At 37.6% G+C, this 19,736-nt stretch overlaps 1 protein-coding gene across 2 annotated transcripts in view; it reads left to right on the top strand.

The window, feature by feature from the left end:
- USP45 (ubiquitin specific peptidase 45) overlaps positions 1-19,736 on the top strand; it is a 78,834-nt gene that overhangs the window by 20,109 nt on the left and 38,989 nt on the right. For both annotated transcript variants that reach the window (XM_011973675.1, XM_011973674.1), the window contains 3 exons: positions 8,881-9,023; positions 9,409-9,504; positions 14,139-14,269. In XM_011973675.1, the coding sequence (XP_011829065.1) occupies positions 8,881-9,023; positions 9,409-9,504; positions 14,139-14,269 (370 nt within the window). The remainder of the gene's footprint in view (positions 1-8,880; positions 9,024-9,408; positions 9,505-14,138; positions 14,270-19,736) is intronic.

Here is a 19,736-nt window from a genome sequence, read left to right as displayed (position 1 = left end):
TAGGTAATTGCATTAAGCAGTTGAGATGAACCCCAGCTCAGGTTCCCAGAAGAATGCTTACAGCTGTGTAGATTTCACATCTGATGTTAGGATTTGCTTACAGAAACAAAACTCCCTCTACCACCCCCTTCCCCATACATGTAATAAAAAGGTCATATATAATGCAAGACTGAAAATAGGCAAATAAGCATTTTTGTGAGTCCCACCCAGATATAGGTATTATTAAAAAGTAGACCAGAAAACTTTGGAGACAGTAAAAAACATCAGTGGTTGCAAGGGGTTGAGGAGAAGGGGTGAATAGGCAAAGCACAGATAATTTTTTAGGGCAATAAAACTACTACTATAATGCTGGATCCATGTCATTCTGCATCTGTCCAAATCCATAGAACGTACACTGCCAAGAGTGAACCCTGATGTAAACTATGAACTTTAGGTGATAATGATGTGTCAGTGCAGGTTCATCAGTTACAACAAATGAACCATTCTGGTGGGGGATGTTGATAAGGGGGGAGGCCATGCATGTGTTAGGGTGGGGGATATGAAAATCCCCATTAACTTATGCTCAGTTTTGCTGTAAACCTAAAACCTGCTTGAAAAAAAAAATTTTTTTTTAAAGTGGGCCAGTGTCCTCTGAAAGGCTCATGAGATTTCTCACTTTAATAGTCTTTTAAATGTCACGAAGTGTTCTACACATATTTAGAGAATATAGGAATTCCTGGTGAAATAATGTAGTTGAATATTGGTTTATTTTTTGTGAAATAGATACTGACAATCCCATGTTCTTTTCTAAACCAATACCTTTGGCTCATAATTTTAATACTGATGGGATGCCATTTTTAACAAGATTAAAGAGAAGACAAAATACTATATCCTGCTGAATTTATTAAGCTGGTGCTCCTGGTGTACAATAGACATGAATTATGTGGGATTTATGAAGGATGAGTTTGGTGTATCTTTTTTTTTTTTTTTTTTAAATAAAGTAAGTGGTGGTATGTTCAGGATCTGAAACTCCATCTGAGGATAATATTATGACCTGTTTCAGTAACAATTTGATTATTATTTAATACTTAAAAAAAAAAAAAGGTGATACAGGCTGGGCACATGTATGGCTTATGCCTGTAAGCCCAGCACTTTGGGAGGCTAAAGTGGGAAGATTGCTTGAGGCCAGTTGTTCAAGACTAGTATGGACAATATAGCATGACCTATCTCTATTTATTTTTGTCTGTTTTTTTAAAGAGGTAATACAGTTCTCTAAAGTGACAGTCATGTTTCTAAGAAATTTGCATTTTCAAAAATAAGCACTAAAAATAGTTGTTTCAGTTTATACAAGGGGCTAGGCTCAAAAAGATAATGACATTTTAAGAGCAACTTATTTTTACCTCTGGGGTTTTTAATTTGGGGTTCCTCATCTGAACTACAAAACACAGTAAAATTATTAGAGTGACAATTTTCTCAGTTCTCCCAAAGATGTCACATAATTAGTACTCTTCCAGATACATAGGGAGAAGTTAATTGCGTAGAGTGGGTACCTAGGATGTTAGGGCCTAATTTTTTAAGGATTCATTTGAGAAGGGCTGCTACAAACTACGATTTAAAACGCTATAAATCCAAACACAAAACACATGCAGCAATTGATTACATACAGCTTTTACTTAAGAGTAATGGCTTTTCTATTCATATCACCACTGTCCTTTTGTTAGTGTCTTAAACTACTGTCACACTTATAAATTGCACCATCTTTATTATAACAGACAGTAGATAATGTTTAAGTGAGTGAATTCTGAAGCTAGACTGCCCAGGTTTGAATCTTCCCTCAACACTAACCAGCAGTATACCTCATTTCATCTTTGAAATGCTTCAGTTCTGACACGGGGACAGTTATCAGAGGTGACAATTTAAGGGAGATGCACTCTGAAACTCTAAATGCAAAGTAAGTTCTCTTCCCCCTTGCCTATGGAAAGAAAGGGAAGAACCAGTGTTCCCCACTTTTGATTTAACCAAGGCAGTTCACAAATACACCTTTGGGAAAAGAAAGACACCAATTTAATGTTGCTTCACAACAAACCCACTATTGGTTGTTTTCAGTTTTCTCCTGTGATAAACAAAGCTGTATCTTTGTGTATTTGCTCTTTTATTTTGTAGGTGAAAATTTTTTGGAATTTCTTGGCCAAAGTATAAATTTGGATTACTGTTGTAAAACTGCCCTCCAGAAAGCTTGTACAAAGGGTATAGTTGACAATAGTGCCCATAATTCCATATTTACCTTTATCGTTCAGTTTTGTTTTGCCATAATGAAGTTTTTAATGTAATTGTTGCCAGGTCATTAGTCTTTTCTGTTTTTAACCTTTGGGTTAATATGCTTTGAAAGTCTTTGCTCTCCAAGATTCTAAAGATACTCACCTAAAATTTGCTGTACTTTGAGTTTTTTTATGTTTATGATTTAATATCCTTGAACTCAGTTTTTTTGTTTGTTTGTTTTCTGAAACAGAGTCTCACTCTGTTGCCTAGTTTGGAGTGCAGTGGCATGATCTCAGCTCACTGCAACCTCCACCTCCCAGGTTCAAACGATTCTCCTGCCTCAGCCTTCTGAGTACCTTGGACTACAGGGAAGCACCACCATGCCCAGCTAATTTTGGTATTTTTAGTAGAGACAAAGTTTCACCATGTTGGCCAGGCTGGTCTGGAACTCCTGACTTTAAGTGATCCTGCTGCCTTAGCTCCCAAAGTGCTGGGATTACAGGTGTGAGCCATCGTACTCGGCCTTGAACTCAGTTTTTAAAAAGATAGTGATAGGATCTCTAAGTGTTGAAGTCATTTTTATGCTAGAAAAATTTGAGGTAATATCTTAAGATTTTTTTAAAAGTTCTTAGACAAGTTGTTTTGTTGTTTCTATTGTTTTGTTTTGTGTTTGCTTTGCTGGTATTTCAACCAGTTTTGTCTTAGAAGACTTGAGGTACATACAAAACCTATCAGTCCTACTCAATCAGCTACTTTTTGAGGACTCAGATTATAGGCTTAAAGGTAAACTACAGAGATGTGTAAGAGTTTTAAAAACTTAAAAGTGCCGGAAGTGTGCTCTCAATGTTCTTTGCATTCTAGGTTGATACTTTTTTATGTAAAGGATGACAGTGTTAGTAATATAGAAGTGATAAGTAAATTAATTGCTTTTATTTTGTATTAGTTTTGATTTATTTCCCAAGGTGAGATAAATCCCTTTTAATAAAATAACCTAGCCTGGAAACTCTGTGATTGACTGTATGGACCACTTTTTTGTAGGTGTGGGTAAGCCTTTAGGGGAAGAAAATAAATGATAATAAAAATTTTGTGTAGTTTGTCTTTATTGTCGTAGCAGCTTTGTCCTCTTTCTTATACCATACTTAAAAACATCTTGAAGTTCATTCCTTATTGTATTTGGTTCTGTGTTTATAAAGGAAGAAGAGAGTTTTTAATATGATCTAAAATGTTTGCACTGCCAGATTGAGAAAAGCTTTGTTATCTCTGAAAACAAAATGATCAAAATATTTCTTCAGTAGAAGCTATAAATTGCTTTTTATTAAAACATACAGGCTAGGCGCCATGGTTCGTGCCTGTAATCTCAGCACTTTGGGAGGTCGAGGCAAGGTGGATCACCGGAGGTCAGGAGTTCGAGACTAGCCTAGCCAACATGGTGAAACCCCATCTCTACTAAAAACACCAAAAATTAGCTGGGCATTGTTGTGGATGCCTGTAATCCCAGCTACTCAGGAGGCTGAGACAGGAGAATCACTTGAACCTGGGAGGTGGAGGTTGCAGTGAGTCAAGATCATGCCAGTGTACTCCAGCCTGGGCCACAAGAGCAAAACTCCGTCTCAAAATACATACATACATACATACATACATACATACATACATACCTGCATGAATGTCAAATAATTGAGACTGATTCAGACATCCCTGTTTTAAACTAGAATTATAAACTCTCAGTTGACAGCTTCTTAGTAAACACATGTACCACAAGTATATTTAGTTTCCATATGTTTTCCTGAGATATTAGTTATCATAAATTTAAGGCTTGGCCAAGCATGGTGGCTCATGCCTGTAATCCCAGCACTTTGGGAGGCCAAGGAAGGTGGATCACCTGAGGTCAGGAGTTCAAGACCAGCCTGGCCAACATGGTGAAAGCCCATCTCTACTAAAAATATAAAATTAGCCAGGCATGGTGGTGTGCGCCTATAATCCCAGTTACTTGGGAGGCTGAGACAGAAGAATTGCTTGAACCCAGGAAGCAGAGGTTGCAGTGAGCCAAGATTGTGCCACTGCACTTTAGCCTGGGCAACACACTGAGACTCCGTCTCAAAGAAAAAAAAAAAAAAAAAATTAAGGCCTAAAGTCTCTGCTGTTCACTATGTATCAATTCTTTATACTCCAGTCATAAATAAGAAATTGGGTGTAAACAGTTATAGTGGTTCATATAGTGCCTGATACACAGAGGGCATTGATAAATCAATTTAAGTTGTTACATTTTATAAATGTACTACTCAGTAAAATTTAAGACTCGCACTTTTATTTTAAGTAAAACACTTAAATAACTCTTAGAGATGTTATTCTGGCCAAGTGCGGGGGCTCACTCCTGTAATCCCAGTGCTTTGGGAGGCCGAGGCAGGCACATCACTTGAGATCAGGATTTCGAGACCAGCCTGGCCAATGTGATGAAACCCCATCTCTACTAAAAATACAAAAAATTAGGCATGGTGGTGTGCGCCTGTAATCCCAACTACTCGGGAGACTGAGGCACGAGAATCACTTGAATCTGGGAGGCAGAGGTTGCAGTGGAGCTGAGATCACACCACTGCACTCCAGCCTGGGAGACAGAGCAAGACTCTATCTCAAAAAAAAAAAAAAAAAAATTATTGTATTTTCTAGTTAAATTATGTTATCTGTTTAATAGCATAATTTTTAATATTTTCTCACAGACTTACATGTAAAAGTCAACAAACAGACCCTTGCCACTTGTGTGAAGTGGCTATTTAACCATGAAATAAACTCTTTTTATTGCCATTGCCCTGTGGGTATGTTCTTTCTGGCAGTGCTGTCCATATTTGGTGGCTATGCATGGAGAGCCAGGTGGTGCTGAAAAGCATCGCACAGTGAAGCGTGGATATATCTAGGTTTGACATTTGTCATCCCTTACCGCTGAAGGGAGGGGGAAAAAATCTGTTTTTCCATATGTTTATGCTTTATTTTGCCTGCAGTTTTGTCCAGATGGTCTTGTGAACATTGTTTACTTTGGGATTCCATCCCAGATGTTTTGAAAACTGTTGGATAAATGTGGCACACAGATACATAAATCATTTGCATATTATGGTTTTTAAAATGTTATGTGTCTTTGCAAGATTAAAATATAATTTATTTCCAGGAGTATTTTCCCAAGTGAATAATGTGTCTGTGTATATATGTATTTTTTAATGTTTTTTAAAACAGGCCCAATGGGCGTCATGTGTATATATGTTTCATAAGTATATAAAACATATATAGTTATTATCTGTAAGTTATTTCTTCCAGACATTCTGTTTTCATGTTAATAAGCTAAAAAAATATTGTGGCAACACTTATTAAGAATGTTAAGTCTGTTTCATGTTTTGGAAGAAGCCAAAAAAAAAGTTAAAGAAGACATTTTTAAGGAGTCATATTTGTTTAGCGTTGCATATACCCAAATCTGTAAGAATCTTGTCCTATTGTCTTTTATAATTCTTCTCATTGTACATAAATCACTGAAGAGAATTTAGGTGATAAAATGACAATGAATTTATAATCAGAAGATTATCATTGTGACCTTGGGCAAATCACTTAACCTGTTGGAGACTGAGTTTTCTAAATGTAAAATCAGAGTTCACAGCCTGAAAAAATTGAGTAATGCTTCGATTTAATTTCTCTCCCATCTTAAATCTCTCAGAAATCACTGTGAAACCACCTATTGGCAACAGCAATAATGAGAGTCTGAACCCTTCCTATTCTAGGTTCTATGTACAGGCTCAGATATAAACAAGAGGCAGACTGTCTTGTCTGGAAACCCAGCCAGCATCCATATGAGGGTTCCTCTTGTTTGTGTAGTGCTTCTTAAGTACTGACTGGCTATTTTCATTTGCTTTTATATTCATTTGAACACTACCTGGCCTCTTCCCCCTTTTCCTTTTTTCCATGCCTGGTGTTTGTACTTCAGTGACCCACTTCATTGATTGTGCTGGCCTTTGCCCCCAAGCTCTAGTGTGGGGTTTATTTCTTATTTATTATAATATTTGGAGGACAGGAGAAGAGACCTATCTTGCTAGTTCTTTTCTGCTTTAACTCAGGATTCTGGAGTTGGGAGTTAAAAACAACTCCTTAATATCTGGACAACAGATTCCAGTAACAACCAATAACATTAAAAGAATAAAAACACCAGGAATAAGGGGGAAAGCTAGTTAATAGGGTTTATAAAAACTATTGCAGCACAGGATAAAAGTTGTTAGAACTTAAAACTCTTTTCCATGAAATAGGTTTGCTTAATGAAAGAAACATCTTCTGCTGGGCGCGGTGGCTCACACCTGTAATCCCAGCACTTCCTGCTCCTTAGAACAGGGCCACTCCCACTCCAGTTCATCTCCTTTAATACTGTTTACAGAAGTAGGGCAGGTGTCGTAATTTATTTCCTCCTAACTTGTCAGAGACGTAAGAAGCTAACCTACTAGTTATGCTGTTTAATCTTGCAGGTTTTTATGTGTTTTGAATTTTTATCATGAACAGTCCCCCCAGTGCTGTACCCCTTTGGCAGGAAGAGCAATAGTAAGAGATGTTCCCCTATTTCCATCAGTCAGCCAAATATTTAAAAGTTAATTAGTAATGCAAGGCAGCATGTCAGTATTGGGTGAAAAAACATGTAATTGTAATGAACTAGAAAATCTGAGGGCTGGCCGGCTACAGTGGCTCACACCTGTAATTCCAGCACTTTAGGAGCCCGAGGCAGCTGGATCACTTGAGGTCAGGAGTTTGAGACCAGCTGGTCAACATGGTAAAACCCCTTCTCTACTAAAAAAGAAAAACAAAACACAAAAAAAACAAAAATACAAAAATTAGCTGGGTGTGGTAGTGGGCACCTGTAATCTCAGCTTCTCGGGAGGCTGAGACATGAGAATCACTTAAACTTGGGAGGTGGAGATTGCACTGAGCTGAGATTGCACCACTGCACTTCAGCCTGGGCTACAAAGTGAGACACTGTTTTTTTAAAAAGAAAAAATCTGAGGGCTGAAGGGAATTTAAAAGAACATCTAGTTAAAACTAAAACATTTCAGAACTTGGGAATTTCTTGTCAAACTTCAAATTATCATAATTTTGATTCAGAGAGTAATCTGCTAAATACATGTAGTCAACCATGTCAGTAAATGTTAGGAATTGTTCTTTGTTTTCATATTAGTAAACATGAACTGATAATATAATTTTCTTTTTTTCTTTTGAGACAGAGTCTCACTCTGTCACCCGGACTGGAGTACAGTGGCATGATCTCAGCTCAGTGTAACTTCTGCCTCCCAGGTTCAAGCGATTCTCATGCCTCAGCCTCCTGAGTAGTTGGGATTTCAGGCGCGCGTTCCACCACGCCTAGCTAATTTTTGTATTTTTAGTAGAGATGGGATTTCACTATGTTGGCCAGGCTGGTCTCGAACTCCTGACCTCAAGTGATCCACCTGCCTCAGCTTCCCAAAGTGCTGGAATTACAGGCCTGAGGCACCGTGGCCAGCCTAATGTAATTTTCAAATCTGCATTAATTATACAAATCTGTAAGCACAAAACATGCACTTACGTGTCATACACTTAGGTATTTTACTTTTTGTATTACAGTGTGGTTCTATTGATTTTTTTAAAACTTTTAATATGAACCTTTTCAAATTCACAGAAATGTTGCAAGAATAATACAAAAATTGCCAGTATAGGATGGTGATTTTCCTAATTCTGTCATTTCTTCTATTAGCTGGTATTCTCTTATAAGGAAGTCTCTTCCCTACTTTTCCTCACTTAAAAAATCTGTTACCAATTCAGATTCATTCTTTTTTTTTTTTTTTTGTTGAGACGGAGTCTCGCTCTGTCGCCCAGGCTGGAGTGCAGTGGCCGGATCTCAGCTCACTGCAAGCTCCGCCTCCCGGGTTCACGCCATTCTCCTGCCTCAGCCTCCCGAGTAGCTGGGACCACAGGCGTCCGCCACCTTGCCTGGCTAGTTTTTTGTATTTTTTTTTAGTAGAGACAGGGTTTCACCGTGTTAGCCAGGATGGTCTCGATCTCCTGACCTCGCGATCCACCCGCCCCGGCCTCCCAAAGTGCTGGGATTACTGTTAATAATAATCTATTATACTACCCTTACTTATTTTTATTGTCAAATTATCCTGAATTGAACGAGCCTGGTCAAAATCCCTGTGTATTTTGACTTATTCCCAATCACACTTTTTGAGCACTTCCTTATTCTCTGGCATGGCAAAATGTTATGGGATCATTTTGCATCTTTGCTACCCCGGGTTAAGAATCAGCCTTTTCCCCTAGAAGTCCTTATTCCTTATCATGGGGAATGGTATTTAGAAGTTAGACCTTTTCTACTTGTTCTCAACTGTTCTTTTACATTTAGTTTTTAAATTCATCTACAATTTATTCTGTAATATAGTGTGAGGTACAGATCTGTATACCAAAGTTTAAATTAATTTCTCTAGCAATGAAATATAAAACCAAAGACAGTTGTGTTTATATTCTTCCCCTTCAGGAATACTGATTGAGAGAGACAATCTTATTTAAATTTAATTTTAATTAATGTATATAAATTATGTTAAATGACATATATTTAACTTTACATCATGTGTCAGTTATTTTTTCTCTAACTTGTAGGTGCATTTTCTAGAATCATGAAACTTTGTGAAGAAAAATGTGAAACAGATGAAATAAAGAAGGGAGGAAAAGGCAGAAGTTTATCATCTGTAAGAGGAATTACAAATTTAGGAAATACTTGCTTTTTTAATGCAGTCATGCAGGTAAGAGTCATCAGAAAGCTTTGTAATATGTAAAAAATTCTCTTAATTTATATGATCATTGGCTCACCTGTAGACTGTCAAATGACTGCTAAATGTTCCTCTAGAAATTTCTCGGTTTTCCTTTGTTTATGCTATCTTGGGCCATCGCCCTATGTATATATGTACCTTATTTTCACACAGTGCTTCTTGAAAGGTCTTCTGTGTATTTTACCATGGCTTTATCGGTAATAGTGACCTTTACGAAATGTAAAATGTACTCAACTACATCTTAATATTTTTTGAAATAGACATTTTTGCTATGCTAGATGAAATTTGAGAGTGTATTCCATAAAATCAGAGGCATATTTTAACTGAATCTGAAGACTTTAATTTTGTTTTCTTTTAGAACTTGGCACAGACTTATACTCTTACTGATCTGATGAATGAGATCAAAGAAAGTAGTACAAAACTCAAGATTTTTCCTTCCTCAGACTCTCAGCTGGTGAGTAATAACTGAATAATAGCTGCTTTCAGATGAGCCACTGATGTTACCAAAATCTTTTTTCCTAATTCACAGATCAGTCAACTAAGATAGTAGTCAGGGGACTTAAAAAATAATTTAAAAGCATTCTGTGAAAATAATCAGATTTAAAATTTCTAAAATCATAACTTTAGGGTATGTTATGGTTCCAATATGCCATGGGTCAAATAATAAAAAAGATACCAAGACAACTTTAAAACAAACATACTGGAAGAAACAAAAGAGGTTTGACTTCTATTGAGCAAAATGCCTATGACCCCTATTTTGTAGTTTCTGGTGACATTTGTTTAAATTTAGCATTTTTATTCTTTAAAGGGAGATGAAATTTTAATAGTGAGCATCTAAAGGTTTTTTGAAGCCTAGCCTGATGATATATTTTTAAGCGAGTGAGAAAGATGAAAAAAAGAGCAGCCCCTGATATTCAGAAGCTGACCTGGCACCCACAGTTAGTCCATGTTATTCAGATAATCTCACAGAATAATAATCTGATACTAGGTTTCTCTGAGACTACGATGAAATGAGAGAAAGCAAGGCCACTTCATGATTTTGTCTAAAGCAAGGTCACTTTGCCATTTAGAAAATCTCAAACACCCTCCTTCAGCCAAAATGAGAAATGAATGACTGCTACTTTACGAGTTAGAGATTTATCCTCATTTTAGTCTCCCCCACCAACTGTCACGATATGTAAGATTTATTGAGATGTTCAGTAATAGATTTACCCTCACTTTCTGAGGGCATTCACTCTAGAGTAAACCTCTGCTTCCTGAAACCCACCTTCAGATTATTCAACCAAAGCCTAAATCCTGGGTAGGTTCTTTATAGCACCCTGTTACTAGGACACCCTGTGGTTCCCCATGCTGTGTGATCTCCCTCACTGCCACAAGTAATAAACCCACCTAGTTTAAGGATAGGTGTGTTTCTGACGGGCTTTGGCTGGGGGCTGGGGGGAGGGGCGGTATTTATACTAGTAAGGATAATTTTAGTGAGAAATTGTTCAGCGTGTGTGTGTGTGTGTGTGTAAGAGAGTATATGTATAACTCATGATCTGACTTTTGAAAACAATTAAAGAAGAGTTCTAAAAATGCTTAGCTCTCTAAAAATGCTTAGTAGTCTTAGATTGTTTTTCTCAGTAGGCAGTTTTGAAAGACAGTACTGAGATATATATATATATAGCTTTGAAAGACAGTATTATATATAAAACATACTGTTGTATCTATAATAACCTCCATATATATTTACTATACATATGTTTACCATATATATATATGTATGTATAGTTGAAAAGCAGCCTGTAAACATTTCTTGTTCAGCCCCTTAAAAATTTAATGATAGATTCCAATGCCCTATTCTAAATAAAGTGTAGTGAGATCCTTGAAACTACTAAAGGGAAGTTATTGCCTAGTCATTTAAAAAGACCTATTAAATGTGATTTCCTGTTAAATGCGATTGGATGTTGAGTTTAAATATTTGACATGCAGAGCTGTGTCTCAGGATTACTATATGGCAGTTAGATACTGTATTTAATAACTTTAGGTTTGTATCATTCTAACAGGGTAATTTCAATCTTACGTCTTAGATTTTTAGGGCATAAAGTTGACCTGAGCTGTGGGACTACTCTTTGAGTAGGTTACTGCCCTTTGAATCGCCAGTTTATCTTTGTCTTTTGTCTATATACCTTTTCTTTCTTTTTCTTTACCTTTTTGTGCTGGCTCAGACCTCCAGTAACGTGTTGAATAGAGATGATGGGAGCAGTCAGCCTTGCCTTAATCCCAAAATTAGGGGAAAAAGCACTCAGTCTTCTCCCATTATTACATATGAAGGTAGGATTTTCAGAGGTGTTCTTTATAAGGTTGAGGACATTCCCTTCTACTGCTAGTTTTCTGAAACTTTTATCAGAATGGATGTTGAATTTTGTCAAATGCTTTCCCCACATCTATTGAGATGATCATATGGTTTTTCTTCTCTATTCTGTTAATGTGGTGAATTACATTGATTCCTTTTTCAAATGTTAAACCTATCCTGTATTCCTGTTACAAACCCCAGTTAGTTATGATATTTTTATATGCTGCTGGATTCAATTTAATATTTATGTGCATGTCAACAATGTGTTTGGAAAACTTTTTAATGAAAATATTCTTTAAAATGTATATTATGAGTGTATAGCTTGATGAATTTTCACAGCTAACACACTTGTGTAACTAACACCTTGCTCAAGTAACCTTACCAGCATTTGCAAGGCCCCTTCAACTTCCCCCTCCATTCACTACTTACCTAACCCACATGAGTAACCACTAGCCTGATTTCTAACAGGATAGATTAGTTTTGCCTGTTTTAATACTGCATCTAAATGGAATCTTACTATGTACATTCTTTTGCATTTGGCTTCTTTCTATCAACATTGTGTGTGAAATTCATCCTTCTTGCGTTTTCAGCAAACTTTTATTTTCAAAGTTTAAGTGTATTTTTTATTTTTATTTTATTTATTTATTTATTGAGTTGGAGTCTTGCTCTGTCACCCAGACTGGAGTGCAGTGGCACAATCTCCGCTCACTGCAACCTCCGCCTCCTAGGTTCAAGCAGTTGTCCTGCCTCAGCTTCCCGAATAGCTGGGACCACAGATGCATGCCACCACACCCAGCTAATTTTTTTTTTTTTTTTTTTTTTTTTGTATTTTTAGTGGAGACGGGGTTTCACCATGTTAGCCAGGCTGGTCTCAAACTCCTGACCTCAAGTGATCTGCCTGCCTCGGCCTCCCAAAATGCTGGGATTACAGGCGTGAGCCACTGTATCAGGTCTAAATGTAGTTTTTAAAACTAAGGTTATTTCCTCATCTTATTCTGAAGGTTTTTTATTCTGTCTAAAAAATACTTTCACTGGGAAAAGGGGAAGTGCAACTTGGTACTTGAACTTTAAAATTGCCTTAGATTTTACTTTTGACCCTTGAGGTAACTTTCAGTTAACATGGCAGAAAACACTTTAAAAAAAATAGACTTTATTTTTTAGAGCAGTTTTAGGTTTACAGCAGCAGAGAAAACTTTTTTTTTTTTTTTTTTTGGAGACAGAGTCTCATTCTGTCACTTAGGCTGGGGTGCAGTGGTGCCATCATGGCTAATTGCAGCCCGGGCTTAAGGGATCCTCCCACTTCAGCCTCCTGAGTAACTGGGACCACAGGCACGTGCCGCTACACCTGGCTAATTTTTAAATTTTTTTTGCAGAGACAGGGTCTCCCTGTGTTGCCCAAGTGGGCCTCCCACTCTGGGCTCAAGTGATCCTTCCACCTTGGCCTCCCAAAGTGTGTAGATTACAGATGTGAGTCATAGCACCCAGCCCAGAAAAGCACTTTTGACATTCAAAAGCTATGGAAGGCCGAGCCCCATGACTCATTCTTGTAATCCCCTAGCAGTTTGGGAGGCCGGGGTGGGAGGATCACTTGAAGCCAGGAGTTTAAGACCAGCCTGGGCAACAAAGTGAGACCCCCCCCGACCCCAGTCTCTACAAAAATTTTAAAAATTAACTGGATATACTGGCATGCATCTGTAGTCCCAGCTGCTCAGGAGGTGGAGGCAGGAGGATCACTTGGGTCCAAGAGTTTGAAGTTACAGTGAGCCGATTGCACCACTGTACTCCAGCGTGGGTGACAGAGTGAGACTTTGTCTCAAAAAAACCAAAAGTCTGTCTTGAGTCCTCTGTAATTTTCACTGGGTGTGGTGGCTCATGCCTGTGATCCCAGCTACTTGGGAGGCCGAGGCGGGGGGATTGCTTGAGCCTTAGGAGTTCAAGACCAGCCTGGGCAACCCTGTCTCTTAACAATAAAAAAGCTATGGAAAATTATAGCTTGTCCTTCCTGTGATGATAGTGGATTTTTAAGGATAGTTGGTATGAACTACATATGTAACAGTTATTTCATGAATACAGGAATAGGAAAACACATTCAATAGTTGTCTTAGAAGATAACATTCTTTAATGTCCTGAGTTTATATTGGGATGTCCTTTCTATTCCTTGTCCTTTAGGAGAAAGTGTTATTGGTGGGGATAATACTTTAGAAACCAGATTTCTAGGGGGAAAAAATATTCTGGAATTAAATGGGTTAATCCTTCACCCAATGTTAGCCGCTTTTGTCAAGCTTTATGTCTCTCCCCTTTAAAAGAGGGAGATGTTATGCTGATTTTGTCATGTGATTCCACATTATTATTTTACTAGTAAAATATTTGGGGAAAAGAAAGTTGTATAATCAATCATACATCATACACAAATAATCATGCATTATTTAATAATCTACAAATATTAAGTAGATTAGTGATTTTACAGGAGAGTACATTAAAGGACAGTGAGAAGCAACTAAAGGTTGGTGACTTTAGTTGGAGCTAATAGTTTTATTAAGCAAAGGGCAGAGGAGATGAAAATACCTGTGTTTTTCAAGGCAGGTATTCTGTTTTCCATTTTTATATATTCATTTTATTTATGAAATAATAAAGTTTCTTAATATAGTTGGGGGAATTTAGTTGCTGTTATTTAAGCAGAGTGTAACTGAGATTTTTAGTATGTTATTTTTAAACTGTACATTTCTGACATAGAGTTGATCATGTTTTTAAAGGACCCGTTAGTGGTGGAACTTTCAAGGCCTGGACCACTGACCTCAGCCTTGTTCCTGTTTCTTCACAGCATGAAGGAGACTGAAAAAGGACCACTTTCTCCTAACGTTCTTTTTAATCAGCTTTGTCAGAAGTGGGTGCATCTACATTTTTAATATAAGTAATTATGAGTTACAAAATACTAATGTGTTTATCACTTAACATGAATAGTCATTCTTACTGTAACTTTGCTATTACTGCCCAGACTATCAAGAGAAAGAACTAACATTTATTAGTTGTAGCTCTATGCTTTATGAAAATTATATCTCAATCCTCAGAAGAAGCAGATTATGCTCATATATAAGGAAATGGAGACACAGAAATTAAATGGCTCACCTAGTCTGAGTGAAAAGCTGAGAATCAAATAGAGGTCTATCCTGACTTGGATGCCTTTATTGTAATACCATAAAGTAAGAAAATCATAGAGTTGTAAAATCTAGAAAGTACTGTAAGATACCATCTAATCTTGCTTTCTTATTTTAAAAGATGAGCTGTGAGGCAAATAGAATTTAAGTGAATTTCTCAAGGTATTACAGTATGTTTAAAAACCAAATCCTTGTGTGCCTAGAAATAAACACATAAAGGAACTGACTTGACTTTAATGCATTCATGTATTCATTTATATAAAAAATTCAGAGCTTGCTTTTTATGAGTTACTTGCTAGAATTCAGGGGTACACAATGTATATTGCATCACAAATGCACCCTGTCCTCATGGAATTCACAAGCTAGTCCAGTCCACAGTTACTGAAATATGTAGAAGGAAAATTATTTGAATATGAGCTTGCATTTTTGCATATTTATAGACTTTAAAATCTCATTTTAGTTAAAACTAGTAATGAATGCCATGATTTTTATATATAGTCCAAAATAGAGGGCTTAGTGTATGTTTCATTTGGTTGGCAAATGATGTTTCTTCAAAGCCTGAAGACCAAAAAACCTGCAAAAGTCTCAGAGGCATGAGTGTTTTGCAGAGTTAAAAAGTTTTTAGCACAGCCATAATAAAGAATGAAATCATGTTATTTGCAGCAACATGGATGCAGCTGGAGGCCATTATCCTAAGGGAATTAATGCAGGAACAGAAAACCAGATACCACATGTTCTCACTTACAAGTAGAAGCTAAACATTGGGTACTCACGGACATAAAGATGGCAATAATAGAAACTGGGGACTACTAGAGGTGGGAGAGGTTGAGGGAGGAAGGGTTGAAAAACTAGCTGTTGGATACTATGCTTAGTACTTGAGTGACAGGGTCATTCGTACCCCAGACCTCAGCATCAAACAATATACCTGCAGGTAACAAACCTGCACATGTACCCCTTGCATCTAAAATAAAAGTTGAAATTAAAACAAAGTTATTAGGGCATTGTATGCTTTAGAAATTTGTTTCTGACTTTGCCAGAAATAACTTGTATAATTTTCTTCCTGGTTATAAAGGTTTATTAGCATTTTGAAAATTATTATTAAATAATGGGCACTCATAGGTAAAAATTCAAACTCCTCTCTATACTCCTCAGAAGTAACTATTATCTGATTCTTTCCAAAAGTGATTATACATACACAGGCATATGCAAATCGTTTGCAACTTGCTTGATTTGCTTAGTATATTTTTTCCATGTTAGTACGTGTGTGTATAACTTAGTTTTGTATGTATACACTGTACTTGCGGAAGTACATCTGTAGGATAAATTCTTAGAAATAGAATAACTAGATCAAACATTATTTGAAGAGTTTTATTTATTTTTTGTATTTTTTAGGAGACAGGGTCTCGCTCTGTGCCCAGGCTCAAGTGCAGTGGCCTGATCATAGTCGAATTCCTGGGCTCCAGCATTCCTCCCTGTTCAACCTCCCAAGTAGCTGGGATTACAGGCATGAGCATCCATGCTTGGCGGAAAAGTTTTAAATTGCTTTCTTTTTGTTTGTTTTATGGCGTTTACTTTTAAAAGAAGTATGCATTAGATAAATTTGTTTTTTTTTTTTTTGAGGCGGAGTCTCGCTTTATCACCCAGGCTGTAGTACAGTCGTGCGATCTCTGCTCATTATAAGCTCCGCCTCCTGGGTTCATGCCATTCTCCTGCCTCAGCTTCCCGAGTAGCTGGGACTACAGGCGCCCGCCACCACGCCTGGCTAATTTTTTGTATTTTTAGTAGAGATGGGGTTTCACTGTGTTAGTCAGGATAGTCTCTATCTCCTGACCTTGTGATCTGCCCACCTCAGCCTCCCAAAGTACTGGGATTACAGGTGTGAGCCACCGTGCCCGGCCAGGTAATCAGGTAAAGATTTAAGCCAGATGTGTTTGGGTTTATTTCTGAACTATATTCTGTTTCATTGATCTGTATGTCTTGTCTTTACCCCAAAGCCTACACTGTCCTGATTACTGTAGCTTCATAGTAAGTCTTGCAATTGAGTAATGTGAGTTCTCAAATTTTGGTCATCCTTTTCAAACTATTCCAGGTTTTTTTTGTTTTTGTTTTTTTGAGACAGAGGTTCACTCTTGTTGCCCGGGCTGGAGTGCAATGGCATGATCTTGGCTCACTGCAACCTCCACCTCCTGGGTTCAAGCAATTCTCCTGCCTCAGCCTCCCGAGTAGCTGGGATTACAGGCGCCCGCCACCATGCCTGGCTAATTTTGTGTTTTTACTAGCGACAGGTTTCTCCACGTTGGTCAGGCTGGTCTTGAACTCCCAACCTCAGGTGATCTGCCTGCCTTGGCCTCCCAAAGTGCTGGGGTTACAGGTGTGAGCCACTGCACCCGACTGGTCCTTTTTTTTTCTATGTAAAGTATAGAATCAGATTGTCAGTTGGGATTGTTTTGAATGTGAAGATCAATTTGGGGAGAATCAACATCTTAACAATGTTGAATCTTTTAATGTATGGTATCTTACCAGTTTTCTAGGTCTTTGATTTTTCTCATCAAGGTTGTATAGTTTTCAGCATACAAATCCTGCATTTGTTTTGTTAGATTTATCTTAAGAATTTCATGTTTTTATGCTATTTATTGTAAATGATACTCTTTTTAAAAAATTCACTTTCCAATTGTTCATTGTTAGTATACAGAAATACAGTTGATTTTTGTATGCTGACCTTGTTTCTTGCTACCCTACCCAACTTGCTTTACTAGTTCTATTAGCTTTTTGCTGATTCGTTGGTATTTCTTATATAGACAATAATGTCATTGGCAAATGAAGATTGTTTTATTTCTTTCCAATCTGTATCATCTTATATCTTTTTCTCATTTTATATCACTGGCAAGGACAACCAATACAATACATATTGCAATAGGACTCTTCTTGGAAAAAAAATGAAAAAGGACTGCCAATACAATGTTGGAATGGTGAAATGGGTGTCTTGCCTTATTCCTGATATTTATCAGGTTGAGGAAATTCCCAATTATTCTTAGTTTTTCTTTTTTTCTGAGAGTTCTTATCAAGAAATGGATTTTTAAAAAATACTTTTTCTATATCAAAACAATCATGGTTTTTTTTTGGTTTTTTTTTTTTGTCTGTTGGAATAGTAAATTATATTGGTGGATATTCTGACTAGCTTTACTAAGGTATATTTGACATAAAGTAAATTGTACATATTTAAAGTGTACTATTGGGGCCAGACACAGTGGCTCACACTGTAATCCCAGCAGTTTGGGAGCCAAGGTGGGAGAACTGCCTGAGGCCAGGAGTTTGAGACTAACCAGGACAACACAGGGAGACTCAAACTCTATGAAAAAAAAAAATTTGCCAGAGCTGTGATGGTGCACACCTGTAGTCCCAGCTACTCTAGAGGCTGAGGTAGGTGGATCACTTGAGCCTAGGAGTTTTGAGTGTACAGTGAGCTGTTAGTGTCATTGCACTCCTGTCACCCCGTCTCGCTGAAAAATATACTATTGGATAAGTTTTGACATATCTATACACTTTGTGTGTGTGTGTGTGTGTATACGTACATTCATTCAATATAATGAATGTATCCATCACCCCCCAAAGTTTTGTGGGGCCCCTTTGTAATCCCTTTCTCTGGAACCTCTCCCCTAAACTCCATCCCTGGGTGGTATACCCCTTACCTGTGTTTTTGTTGCAATAGATTAGTTTGCATTTGGGGGAATTCTATAGAAATGGAATCATACAGGGTGTACTCTTTTTTATCTGACTTCTTTCACTTGGCAAAATTTGTGGTTTATTCATGTTGTGTGTACGTGAACCAGTCTCTTGAAGTTTCTATTACAGTGGTGATTATCAGACACTTTGACCACTTGTGATGAGCCTTATTTGGGAGCAAGGTCTTCAACTTTGTGTTTTTTGTTTGTTTTATTTGGTTTTCTGCTTCTGCATTAGTTCACTTAGGGTGACAGCTTTCAGCTGCTTCCATGTTGCTTGCTGCAAAGGACATCATTTTGTTCTTTTTTTTATGGCTGTGTAGTATTCCATGGTGTATATGGACCACATTTTCTTTATCCAATCCACCATTTATGGGCACCTAGGTTGATTCCATGTCTTTGCTATTGTGAATAGCACTGTGATGAACATAGAAGTGGATTAAATTTCTTTTTCTTGACAGTCTCATAATTTATGCTTGTACATGTATTTTTCTCTTATGCCTTGAGGTTTTCAAAAGTCCTCTCCTCTTTCTCATGGCAGTACTTTTACTAAAGTACATTTCCTGGGAATCCTTAGTGTTCCCCTTATTTTGAATAGGTTGAATATTTTCATATGTTTGGTGATTTTTCTCTTTTAATCCTTTAATAGGTTTGAAAGTCTCTCTTGATGTGGGTAGCTCAGACGGGCTCCATCATAGAGTCTATAAATCATCCTGTGATTTTTTTTTTTGCCCATTCCTAGGTAAAAAAGAAAAAGCAAATCTAAGTTTATTAAATTTTCTTCAGTGGTTTAGAAGGCAGTAAATAGTTTTTGCAGTGGTTGAGATGGAGCTATAGGCAGAGACATGGTGGAAGCTGTTTCTCTTTGTTGAGGAATGATTTCCTTCTTGTGTGTCTGTTTTGAAAGCCATAAACTGCCCCCTCCTCCTACCTACCCCTGGCTAGTGAAGATCTCTAAAGGATTCTCCTGCTCCCTATTCTAGTCGTCTGCTACTTCACTGGCCTTCCTTGGAGTGTACAGCATAAGTGCAGGGTTCTGCAGTTTCTGCCTCTCCTGATGCCAGCTGTGGAGGTCCAGATAGGATTAGAATATGTGTCCATCTTGATTTCTGTCCTCATCTCTAATCTAGGAGGTACGTTCTGGACACCACGTGCAGGTAGGGAAGCCCATCAAGGTAATAAAGTATTGTCGGCATGTTGCTATGTGCTGCTAGTTAGCAAGAATGTCTGGAGTGGTGTTTCCTCTTACAGGCTAGATTGACTACCAGTTAATGTTTTAGCAGTCAGGGACTCACTTTCTTTGTATTATTAGGATGAATATTTATCCTGAGATAATGAAGAATAATGCTGAAAGTACTGCACTTGGCCGGGCGTGATGGCTTATGCCTGTAATTCCAGCACTTTGAGAGACTGAGGTGGGTGGATCATTTGAGGTCAGGAGTTCGAGAGCAGCCTGGCCAACATGGTGAAACCC

The sequence above is a fragment of the Mandrillus leucophaeus genome, unplaced genomic scaffold, assembly GCF_000951045.1.
Source record: "Mandrillus leucophaeus isolate KB7577 unplaced genomic scaffold, Mleu.le_1.0 Scaffold1392, whole genome shotgun sequence".
Lineage (NCBI taxonomy): Eukaryota > Metazoa > Chordata > Mammalia > Primates > Cercopithecidae > Mandrillus > Mandrillus leucophaeus.
Note: the sequence above shows the minus strand (reverse complement) of the source record. Positions and strands in the feature narration are given on the sequence as shown.